This window comes from Cornus florida, unplaced genomic scaffold (assembly GCF_030987335.1).
Source record: "Cornus florida cultivar Cherokee Brave unplaced genomic scaffold, ASM3098733v1 CherokeeBrave_3.0.0_Hap2_scaffold_30, whole genome shotgun sequence".
In the NCBI taxonomy this organism is placed as follows: Eukaryota; Viridiplantae; Streptophyta; class Magnoliopsida; order Cornales; family Cornaceae; genus Cornus; species Cornus florida.
The window spans coordinates 144382-157255 of NW_026775805.1; the positions used below are offsets into that span (position 1 = coordinate 144382).

Consider the following 12874-nt stretch of genomic DNA (forward strand, 5'->3'; position numbering starts at 1 on the left):
AACTTGAGGAGGAAGCCAACTCTTGAACTTGAGGAGGAGAGTGAGTGACTGGTGGCTAACACTGATTTTTGAAAGAAGTCCAGAGCGAAGGATGAAATCAAACAAAGCTCTTACTACCAAACAAAGAAATAGAAAGAGGTTTTATCAGCAAAACCTCTGCTTCGTCTTCGACAGATTGATGCTCTTATGTGTCGATAGCCATTCCATTACTTCGATTAAATAAGGATGCTCAGACAAAGGGGGTCACTAGGGATTCGGCAGAAGGGGGCTTTTTAGTAGAGAATTGAGAGCCTATTTCTTCATTCGCATTTTCGTCTCTTTCTGTTGATGCTTCAGATTCGGGTATGTGTAAGCGATGTGAGAACCTGGTCCCGTCAAAAAGACTTGCTTTTTATTTTCAAAAGCAAGGAGATTAGCCATCGGCGACCGATGAACTATAGTGCTAAAGCGTGTTGGGAGAGAGCTTTCCCTTTTTTTGACTTGCAGAGGCGGTGAGGAAGAACCCATTTTCTCAGAGAGAAGAAAATGTGTTGTCAATCTAATAGGAATAAGTGAAAGATTCGTCTTCGGATTAGGATGTGGGATCCTAACATTATCGTAGATAAGCTTTTACTGAAATAGCAGCAACCGGCACAAAAACCTTCCCCTTTTGATCTACTTCAACTGCTTTCTCAACCTTATGTGGACCTTGCCGTTAAACTTGACAGTGGAAGTCTTACGTGTACTGGGTGGGGTACAAAAAGAGCCACCTATTGAGTTTGCGCTCGCTCTCTGTTTTAGAACATCTATGGGAGGGGCCGAAGGTGACTAGGCAAGGCTGTCTTTCACTCCCCTTACCATACCTCTCAAAGATCAAGAAAGTCTTTGCCCGCCCTTACCTCGACCAACTCATATAAGACAGCTCTTCTAATTGACAATTCTCTTCGCAAATATGGTATAGAATGAATATGATTGTCACCCTTTCATGGATGAAGGCAACCGGCTTGTCTCATGTGCCCCAACCCTTCTACTGTGGGCCGCTGAACAAGAAGCGAGATTGGTTCAAATCGAAGCGAAAGGGATCATGGTTTGGCAGAAAAACGCTACTCCGATAAACTAAATGTAGATTCTAGGGAAGGCTATTTGTGATTTCCACTCTAGAATAGTGTTGCTTGTTTGTCTCTTCTCCCCGCACCACTCTGTTGCTCTGCTTCAACTTCCACTCGTCTTGCTTAGCTTTCTCCTCTTCTCATCGGTTCAAGTCAGTCAATGTTGTTGTGAGCTACGGTAAGGTAAGTGAAGCTTTTCTCTATTACTATAATCTAAACTCCTTGACTTCGCCCTTCTTTACGAAAGGGGTTATGCAGCTAAGGTCCGTTCCCGGCTCATAATCCTCTATCAATTTGTTTTCAAGGAAGAAACCCCAGGAATAGATCAATCCGTTAGCTCTGCTTCCCTCTCGGATAAATCCTAAGTCCGTTCTGCCTATCATTTTGAATGGATATGGGAACCCCGAGATGCCACACCACACTCGGAAATTTCTCATTGGATTGCAACAAGCTAGGCATTTTTTTTACTTCTCTTTTTTTGACATGAATCACTCTTTCACTTGGGGATGCTTCCAAACCTTGCTTCTGCTGACTTATGATCTACCCTTTGCCTACAGCAATAGCTCTTTTCTCACGGCGTGGACGGAGGAACGCGGTTATGGTACGAAGGGACTGACGGCGTTCCCGAAAAGAAGGCAGGAAGGAGGGCTTGTGACTCACATTCTATTGCTCCGAAGCTTTAAGAAGATTGGGGAGAATGCGATGGGAAAGACCTGCGGTCAACATCTTTCTCTGGACAAAGTGATGATCATTTAGGAGAAAATGATGTCATTAACGTAGGCTGATTCGCAACTTCTTTACGTACAACCAGCGAATACTCCGCAGAGATAGAGTCAGTATCATAACGATCCCCTGCCCCCTTTTTAAGCATCCCGTTCCCGGGGTCTTATAAGGATTTAGCCCCAGATCTCCTTTCGGTCAAAGTCAAGCGCAAGGGCTCCCCTAATCCAATCGTCGTCCTCCGATCGCTATCTTTCATTCGAAACCCCGGTCGTGGTCTTCCCTCGCCCGACCCAGTTGTCTTCTATTCCCGAACCTCTGTTCTCCGTGTTTGGTGAGACACCTGTTCCTGTTCCCGGCCCTACGGGTTCAGCCCCGTTCTCCGGCGAAGGCGACAGACGCTTTCTTTTCTTTCAAAAATCCCCTTATTTCGCAGAGATTGGGTTGGTGGGTTCTAGTTCTAGCTCGCGACATGATCTCTTTTTGAACGACGAAGCGAAGAGTGGAGGCACTTGAAGAAGGAGCTTGCGCCAAATCGTTATGCCTTTCGGCCTCCGGCATGGAGAGCCCCGCAAAGATATCCGAAAATCGGGCTGACCCCCACCTTAGGATGTGGATGGAGTTCCTTCTCTGAATCGTTCGTAACAACAATATAAGTAGTCAACTTGCAGGACACAAGATATAGCGAGGTAAAACCCCAGAGTGGGGAAACGTCCTCGAGGCTGTGAAGCCCAGCTCAGCAAATCCACTATGAATGAATTGGAAACACACTCTCGCACAAAATCTCACTCACAGCCCTTGTTCTTTTCACCGGACGGAGCTCGGATGCAGTCGTGAAGCTAGCTTTTGGTCGGTCACCGTTGAAAACTCATATAAGACCTTAGAGCTCTCACTGGAACGGGTTGCCGTCGAGGTGGATCATCTTGCTCGTAGTGTCGCCAGACTTCATTTTGAGCTTGCCGAACTCGGGCTCGCCGGACTGGTTTGTCGAACTTGCTGAAAGCTTGGGAGCTCTTTGAGGTCTTTCTTTCGTTCCTCCATTCGCCCAGCTACAAGTGTTCATTCTAATGTGCCAATGCGAACCTTCAAGAGTATCTGTTAACTAACTTCAAGGTGCAAAACCAACCAATTAGTAGAGCGAGGTCTTAGGAATAGCCTCTCGCAAGTATGGAGCCGGGGGTCTTCTCTCGCGAAGTTCACCCCCCTCAATAAAACATCCATTCAATGCCTAGGTTCAATAGGGAAAAACCACTTTCAATACTTCTTTTGGTCCCATTCCCTTTAGATCATCAAAGAAGAGGTTTTCAACTCGAAAGATGGTCAGTAAGAAGACCAAGCTTTTCCTTCCCAACACGAGTCTTCTATTGATCATAGGCGAAACGAAGTTCGAATGCTGTGGCTATAAGGCTCCCGCTCTATGAAACAAGGCGGTATAGCATGCGCGAAAGAAAGATAGATGGGAATCTTCACCAAGAGTTCGGAATAGGTGGAACCCTCACTCAGATCAAAGTAGGAGCAAGCAGTAGTACACCTGGTTAGACAAGGGAATGCCCCAAGCAGACTCAAAGCATACTGAAAATGAGAGTTTGATCCTGGCTGTGTCCATAACAAGCAAGATTGTTGCTATGCTTAGCACAGGAGCCTTTGTGGATCCCATCTTTCGCCCAATGCTTTCTAAAAGTAGAAATGGTAGGACATTCTTCGGCTAGAATTGCCGTACAATAACAATTAGTAACAATTAGTGCATCCCCCCGTGTTAACTTACGGCCTATAACGCCTTGCTAGGCAGAGACTGGGGACTCTGATTTAGACTCCTATGTGAAAGCGAAATCGCCCTTGACTATCACTTTCCTATTTGGTTGAGAGACGAGAGGTCAGGTCAACGGTATCGGACGCTAGCCTTAATATAACAAAAGTGACCGAGCGTTTCGGATTGTCAACGAGAAGTCAGATGCTAAGCAACACGCATCCAGGGACGTAGAATAAAGACTTCAAAAAGGAGGGAGAGGGCAGACTCGTGGATGTTTGAGTCAGAGCGTCACCAGACCATAAGGTGAACCAGTCGTTTCGGTCACATGCCTAGCTCTTCTTCGTTTCGCCTATGATCAGGAGATCAAGGTGAGTCAACTGCAGCTTAGCCTTCTTAGACTTCCCGGCTGTACATACAGCAGTCACTCACATTCCGTTAGAAGAGGATCGTTAAGACCTCTGACATAGGTTCAAGCAAGATAGGGAATTAAGAAGTTCGACTGTTGTTTCGAATTCTGCTCTTGATACCTCGTTTTTGTTAAAGAGCTGCGAGTCATTTACAACGCATTTTTAGATTTCTTTTTCCGTAAGCGCTACGAGTGAAATGAAACTCATAATGTTCACTCGTTTTTGAAAGAGATTGTGGACTTCGTTCCAGGTGCTTGATTTTGGCTTAGTATCCAATCAATTACGTGAAGGCTGGCTTGCTGTGTCCTATCGGTTAATCTGTCTCCGCAGCGGTGAAATCTGCCCCACATTTCTTTCTTTAGTTCCACAACCCCGCATCATGTAAAAGAAGAATGGAAGGAGAACTTCAACACGCTGAAGCCCATTCAAAAGAAGATTCTAGGCGCGTATAAGCTTCGAAAGAAGCAGAACGATTTCTTGCAGATTACATCATGCGTCCGTTTCTTAATTCACTTTGACAAAGGAACCCATCTGAACCCTAAGTAGTAGTTTTACTTGTATCTTCTCTCGCTAAGGGAACAACCAGCTAAATTCGATTCGTTGGCTATGGCGCTATAACGTTCTAGTCCTTTCTAAGGGTCCTGCGTTTGCTCTGGATGGAACTCTTTCTTGCTTCTTGGCACCTTGGAAGCTGAGATTCAAACATTTTGAACTAGCTGACCACTAGCCCTCTCTATCGGAAAAGAGCGTGTGAGCGTGCTGGCTCTATGCCCTAACTCACGCAACTCTGATCAAGAATCAAATTCACAGCTAGCTGGATAATGACTTAAGAAAGATGAAGACTCAAACCCATAAGCCAACTCTCTGCCCTAAAGTCAAAAGCTAACCAAAGAGGTTGCATTTCACAAACAACTAAGAGCCAGTAGTGCACGAGTAAGATTCCCATTGAAAGTGAATGGTCTCAGAAGCAGATGATGCGAACCTACCTATTGGCCTTTAAGAGGAGCTGTTACCGCTAGCTGTATTTGGAATGAAAGTATGACCACGCACTTCCTATGACATAGCGCTATGGGTGAATGTGCTGTGAATCATTGGTCTGCGGACCTGGAATTGAATTAGAGACTCAGGAAGTGAAGGAAGAAGATTCTACTACGACATTCCCTTACTACCTATTAGCAGGCTGTAAGCTCCGAAGCTTTCACCAGATGATGCGAGATAAGGGTAGGCTTGCGTCTTTGTACATGTCTGGTAGCTCTGGCTGGCACACTTTCTCTTTCGGGCGAGTCCTCGATACCATGCCTGGAGCCTTCAGAATCAAAAGATAGATTTGGAGGAAGATTTCCAATCCATTTTGTGAAAGGCGCTGGGAAGCAAAACAACGCATAATTGGACTTCAAAAAGAACTTCTATAGTGAGGTCTATAGCTTCCCCCATTTCAATGGAGATTAGCGCAACTCATTTTGATCTTCGATTTAGTAAAGGGCGCAGGGAGGCAAAACAACTCTTATTATAGCGAGTTCCGTGTCTTCGCCTCAAGCCAGTAGATAAAGAGGGGCACCCCAGATTGGAGCTGACTCACTGGAACACAAACTTCAGAAGCTCTTTTGAACTGAGATTCGGCATCTCATCTTTTCTTTTTTCTATGAATAAACCTTCCCTGATGCCAGAATTAGGAGTCCAGTTGAGCCGGGGAAACGGAGATGATGATTCTGATTTAGCCTTGATGGACTTCTTTCTTTCTGCAGTCAGTTTAGGCAGGGATAGCCTATATCTGCTTGCACATGATCCCTATTTGTTTGCAGTGCCAGGTGCCCCCTTTGCCGAATTGTTTTCTTACTTACATGGAATACAGAGAAAGAGAAAACTGCAAACAGCGGGGAGACTCCAATAAGAGGATGGATACTCGCCCTATTGCTCATTTGATGCGTGCTATCGTATAGTAAGAATAAGCCAGCGCTTCCGACCGCTCCCTCACCTTCGCTGCGATCACAGGACCAAAGAAGATAGCGAGATCAGGATGACGATTTGATTAGTGGACGAGATGGAAAGAGATGCGAAGAAGAATGCCTATCAACTCTACGAATTATTCTTACGGGGGCACTTCCTTTTGCTAGATGTGACATGCATAGGAGCTTTCCTATATCTAGTTGTTGGAACTCATATTCTCCTATAGAAGCAAATCCTACGATCGTCAAGAGCTGTTTCCCTACCGAGTCTCTTTCTTCATTTCATTCCAGATTTTAGGGAGACCAATGAGCAATGGATCTGAGATGAAACAATCTCCACTCTCTTGTTGTTCAGACAGTAGATCGACAAACTCGAGATCAATATAGAAAAGCAGGAAGCTTAGGAGCTACTTTTTTCTCTTCACGTTGCTGCCGTTGGTGATTCCGCACGAGTGTTCATCACTTCTTCCTCAGCTGCTGATCTTGATTGGGAGGATCGACCGAAAACATGGAGTACGAGTCAAAAACTACATGAACTTGGGGACGTAAGATGAACCACGTCCAACTTATGTAAGTGGGCTGTTGGAGTCAAACTTCAGAGAATCATTGATAGCATTGCTAACGGAATACAAATAAGGTTTTGCTTGGACATATGAAGAGATTCCTGGTTTAGCAAGAGAACTGGTCAAATAAGTTTCCAATTAAAGATGGTTATCGGCCCTATAAACAGCCTCCTAGACGAATGTCTCACATTTATGGATGGGCATTCTTCTGGTTACAACCAAATATACATTGCCGAAGAAGATATTTCGAAGACGGGGATTTAGATGCCTGTGGTTCGATTGAGACTTTTGAACGGGTTGTAAGGCCCCTCTCGGTTGGAAGAATGCCGGGGCAACGTATCAAAGAGCAATGAACGCTATCTTCCATGAAACCCCGTGTTTTGGGCCTCACCTGCTTTTTCTTAAACAAGAGGAGCAAAAAACTGCAATCGTTTGATCTCATATAGCAGCAAAATGAGTGAACTGGCTGTGTGATATAGCTTCTGATCTCCTCGATTCCTTTCGATTTCGATTGGAATAGACATTCTTGATCTATCTTCTGGACATCTCTCCTAGGTATTTCGTATACAACGATCTAGTTTTCTTTCATTGGAAATGGCTTTCAATTTGCTTCCCAAAAGCTCCTTTTTCGGGCTCTATTTGCTTATCTTTTTTGCTTTTGTTTTGCATCGATGATCCTTCATGCAGTGGGATTTCTTTTCTTGTTCCATCTATTTCTCGTAATAAAAAGAAAAGACTGAAATGAAATTGGAGGTGTATACGCCAAAGACGAACGAACATCCTTATGGAATGGAGGGATTTTCTATATACGCTAATTCTTGAAATCCTCTCAATTCTCGACGAGCCTCATCTTTTGAAATAAAACAAGCAATAATGGAAAGCAAGAAAGCCGAAGCAGAATCAGCCTGAACCCCTGCCTTTGACTGCCTTGTCCACCCGAGCCCATGTTGAATCAGAACTTTCACCAAGTAAATGCTTGGGTGTATATCTTTCCTTTCTTTCATGTCCGAGTCTTAATCCCTATCTTGAATCCGAGTGAGTCATTTTCGTGTAACAAGATCAGTGAAAAAGAGAATCTTGCGTAAGTGTTCGTGATCAAGTCCTATGTCCTGTTCGTCTCTATCTCAGTTGTAAGGTGAGCGACTCATCAATAGTTCTTGGATCCCTTAAATGAATGAACCAGTCAGCATTCTAAGCCTTCCGATAGAAGGGGAGCTTGCTTTATGAAGCGAATTATCAACTGCTTTTTATTTCGCCTAGCTTCTCACGATGTTAGTCTTCTTTCTTGGAACTCGATCATCTCAGTCAAATCTGAATTCTAGAAGTGCACCTCTTCTAAGAAAATATGAATGCACTCATATTCTATTAATAGATCATGGATATTTCGAATTAATAGATCATGGATATTTCGATGGATTGGTCGATGAACAAAGCTTAACGCGCGGAAGAGAAATGAAAGAATTTCGCTACTTTGATTCTAATGGTTATAGTCCTTGAAAACTGCATTTTCTTCTTGTTTAGCTAGGGCGTAGCAAGCGGTAGCGAATATATCTATAATAAATGGATTTCTTGCATTCCACTTACACCCTTTCACAGGATACCTTCCATTGAGCACGGGCTTGCTGGTGGGAGGTAAGATGGGTTAGCTGACCTTCGTCTAAGCAGCTAGACTAGTGGCTTGGCTGGGAATTTGCTGTACTTGCCGTAAAGGAAGCGGTCGCAGATGTTGAATCGTTTGAATCACACACGCCTATGTCTGAACTTATGTTTACACGAAAGGGGTCAGGAGAGCGGGAAGAGAAAAAGAAAGAAGCGAATGTCAGCGATTTGTTCATCTTTTCTCATAGTCTCTATTGATTGCTCTGGATGTTCTGCCAGAGGTTGTTCTGGTTCTATTCGAAATGATGTTGCTTTACAAAACAAAGGAGATGCGGAAAAACAACGCTTGGAAAATGGATCGAATACTTCTATCCAAACTATGATTTTCCCTATTAGTTTGACTGGGATTGGGGGGGGCACCCCTTTGAGTGCTCTGTCACAATTCAAAAGCTTTGCCTTATCGATTGATTAGATAAGAGAATGAATTTCGAAGATCTAGTGCCCGAAGCAAACAAAGAAGCGAGTGCGGAGATGTGGGAGTCTTTCTCCTCGTTCCCTCTTTGTTTTCTTTTTTCTTTCTTAAAAGCATGCCCACTGAGGGAGAGGCGGATTTGATGCTTATAGTTGAGGACTTAGCACTTCCGAGCACAACAGATCGGCAATAGGGGGTGGTCTGGAAGGAAGGAAAGAAAAAGACTCTGTTTGGCCATAAAAAGCCCTTTGAACTGCCTATGGGCGCCTAGACAGGAAAACACCCGAGAGATGGCTTGAACTGCCCTTAAAGGCCACGAAAATGGCCATAGCTGCAATGTTTTATGAATGGGGTTGTGCTTCTCTTAGCGATCAAATAGAGAAGGAGAGGATCACTAAAGCGGATAGGAACAGCTTTCTTGTAATTAGATGGACGTATTGAAGATGGAAAAACGCCCTAGTAAAGAGTCAATGGGGCCAACCCTTACAAGATGAGTGGTTTTTATTCCCAGCGCCTTTAACAAAATGGATTGGAAATCCTCCTCAAAATCGATCAGTTCTTTGAAAGGTCTGAACCCTAAGGCAGATACGTAGATCGGTTGAGAGACTAAGCTACACTGGAACAACAACGGAATCTTGTCTGTTGAACGGATATTCTTGCAAGAAAATCAACTAAAAGAACGTAGCCAAACAGAGGAGTTTGAGATTGCTTTTCTATCATTGATGAAGAATCCCCAATGTCAAAGGCTAGGGCTGCAGAGAAGCCTCCGGAGTCTATTCCAGAGGAGATGTTGACAAATGGAAGGAGAGGCCTAGTGGCCGATGGAAACGACTCTTTGTTGAATCAAAACGGAAGGAAGCAAAGAATTTGCTCCCCCTACTAGAATCAAGGAAATATACGAGATACTTGAACTTTCCTCCCTTACTAGAATCAAGAATTTCTTCTTCATTCACCCGTACCTGAACTTCAAAGACGAGAGATGGAATGAAAGAGGGGACACGCGAACGACTCAGATAGAGAGGCTAGAGGGTTAAATCACTTTGGGAGCAAGGAGAGTGGCATATCTGATGAAGCGGTACACGAGAAAGAATTCCATAAGTGAGAGAATCGGACGAGTGGCACTATTGGGGACCGGGCAAGACTCGTAAGGTTACGGTCTTCAAGAGCCATGAAAATGCTTCCATTGTTGAAGATAAGGGGTTGACTTTCACTAGTTGTGACAGCACCACCACCGTGCATCTAAAATCAGACTGTGTTCCTAAGAATGAGTCCTCCTTGAAAGTCGATGTTGACAAACCAAACCTTTCTAAGGATATCCCAAGCGAAAAGGGAGAAAGTGTAGTAGGGCGATCTTCCCACGGCAGAAAGGAGTTCATTTAGGAGTTGATGGCATTGCTAATATAGTAGTCTTTTAGACGGTCAGCGGTAGGGCTTAAAATCCGATTGAGTCAGAAAGATCCCATCAACAAGGGGAGAGAACATGAGCTTCAACCTACATCCAATGGGCATGGAATCGAAATTAGCTAGACCGACTCAACTAGCTGCCCAATCCTGTACCGAAGCAAAGATCCATCCGTGGATCGATAAGGAATAAGATCTGAGGATTGAGAAAGCTGCAAGATCTCAACGACGCCTGCTTACTAAAGCTGGCCGGGCGAGCCCAAACAGGCTCTTCTCTGTGGAGCTTCTGGTCCGGTACTATGTCATTTTCAGCGTGTATGGGAGTCTGGTAGTTTGAATCTTGGGTAGGCTTTGCTTGTTATTCCACATATTGAACACGAGTTAGTCATTTTTGCCGTATATAGGAGATCGAACTTCCTAGTGAGCCTCTACACTCAACAGCTTGAGATCCGAACCGAAAAGAGCACGCAAGACACACACGCACAGCCACCTATAACGACAGAATTGGAATAAAGCACTTTGTCCATTCCGCGAGAAAAGATTGAGAATGTCCGCTTTGTTATCGATTGATTTGAAAATGGATTGATTATGTAAGAGAATTCACTACAATGCACAGACGAGGGGTTCATCAATGCAAGGACAGTGGGCGGCCAATGCCACGGAATAGAATAATATATATAGGATCGAGCTGACCAATTCAAGAAGCAAGCTGCTAGCGATTTCTTGGTTTATTGAACGACTCCTCGCAAGGGATGCTTTGAGGACGGATAGCGATAGAATTGGTTCGACTTGCATGTGTTAAGCATCTAGGTAGCGTTCCGATCAAACTCTGAGGGAATGCTTTGAATTCATACTCTGTTATTTTTTCCTGACCAACCCTTCCTTCGACCAGTCAGCGTTTAGAAATAGGTTCATCGACAAAGGCACTTGCTTTCCCGCCTAAGGGATTGATTAGTCTACTAAAGAGCAAGTGAAGATCCGGGCAAGGTAAATGGGATGAAAGAGATCAATGGGTTCGCGAAAAGGGCAGCTAAGCTCTCACCGGGGATGCCAAAGTCTGGTGGAGAAGACGGGGACCTCTAAGCGGAGCTCCCCAACCCTAGAAATATCCCCTACTTACTCTTAAGAGACGGGATAACAGGAAGTGCTTCTTATAGATAAGGCTAAGCTAAAGCATTCCGATAGGCAGCAGTCTCCTTGATCAACATCAACTAGGCTTGTTTCGCTTCCTCACCATTCTTACGCAAACATTACGCTAGCAGGGTGACTTTCATTCACGTGGTAAAGTTCAGAGTAGGTTTCAGAAGTGTTGTTTGAAACATTGGGTTCCTTATAGGAAAAACTATTCTTGGATGATCGCAAGGTAATTTCACCTATTGATGATCAATGGATAGTGGATGTGTGGTTAAGAAATAAGAGATTTCTTGTGAGATTCTCTTCTACTAATGAAACTGCAGATTGAGACATCAATAAGTCCATCAACAAGGGGATAGAACTGATCTTCTTCTAGATTTTCCTTTCCACGTAGATCCAATCAATCAATCGACCAGTAAGGCTCCTAGCTCATTGGGCTCCGGTTTCTCAATCAATTCCTACTTGTACAGCGGAGAGACGAACTCATATTATTCTATGAGAATCTTGAAGTCGCTTTCTTTGGGCCTCTTAGTCGGTTTATCTAGTTCCAAGTGACGCAGATTTTGATATGACTTTTTGCTTCCTCGACTTATTGCTATAGAGCCAACCCTGTACTTCTGAAACTTGGCAAGTGGTTCATCGCCGAAAGAGCAAGAATGGGGTTCTAGCATTTACTAAAGGATGAAAATCAAAGAGATAGAAAAGACCGGACCGGAATTAGCTTCTCGAAAACCCAAACTATCACACCAATGAAGCTCTTAAGCCAACTACGAGTCTGTTCACCTTCAAATAGGTACAAGAAGGTCAGATAAGAAAATGAGTTCTAAACTGTCTTTGACCTATGCCTAGTAGCTACGAGAAAGTCGCTCAAGTGGCGCCTTTCGGAGTCCGGGTCTTGAAGCGGGTTTCAAAGAGAAACTCTATGTCCGACGGATGACTTGGTTATTCACCCACCTCTCTAACTACTGCTATGTCTGACTATCCATAATATAAGACCAAACTCTTTCCATTGATATCCTCCACCAGACAAGTAAGTCAACAAATTACGCAAAGAAAGTGGCTACCCAAGCCACGTCCCAATTCCAAAGCAGCTCCAAAGGCATCGAAAAAAGACGGAACTCCCAGATGTTCTAAGAAAGAGAGCTCGTCCCAGAAAGTTCTTTGTTAACATCTCCGAAACCCAAATATAGTTCGTGTGAAGTGGGGCATCACTCTCTATATAAAATGGTCAATCGGACTAACAAGCTCGACTGACAGGATTAGAGCTTTACCTACAGATGGAACTGAAAGACAAGAAAACAAAGATTCCCAACATGCAATACAGCCAGGCAAGAAGGTTCCACTTTCAATGGTTCGGTGACATATCATCTATAGGTTCTGTGCCAGGTATGAGTTGGGATCTGGTGTGAGCTTCGGTGTCAGTGATTGTAGTTTGGATGTTGATTTTCCGTTGAACTGCTTTTCCTCATCAAATCAAATGTCTCAACTTCATGCTCATATAGGTCCAAAAGTGGTTCACTCGGTTTCTGCCCTGAGCCTTACGGATTTTGATGTCGCTCCAACCAAAGGGGCTGCTCGTGCAGAACTTCTGAATCATCGTCCCCGGAGGTCCATGTTGCTTGCGTCCTGTAAGTATTGGTTTCTATTTCTTTAGATAAGCAGAATGCAAATCTGTTTATGAAATGGGCCTGAAAATCTTCTTGTTCACCTACCTTCTTGTAGTTTCTTTTATTTCAAGAATCTATTCAACAATTGTGAGAGTTGGTGAGTGTTCCGCGTGCTTAAAGTACAAGA

The 12874-nt window shown here is 44.1% G+C and overlaps 1 protein-coding gene across 1 annotated transcript in view; it reads left to right on the top strand.

The window, feature by feature from the left end:
* LOC132291054 (DNA-directed RNA polymerase subunit beta-like) overlaps positions 1-1844 on the top strand; it is an 11307-nt gene extending 9463 nt beyond the window's left edge. Inside the window, exon 2 of the mRNA XM_059790207.1 lies at positions 1646-1844. Within this exon, the coding sequence (XP_059646190.1) occupies positions 1646-1844 (199 nt within the window). The remainder of the gene's footprint in view (positions 1-1645) is intronic.
* The last annotated feature ends 11030 nt before the right edge of the window (positions 1845-12874 follow it).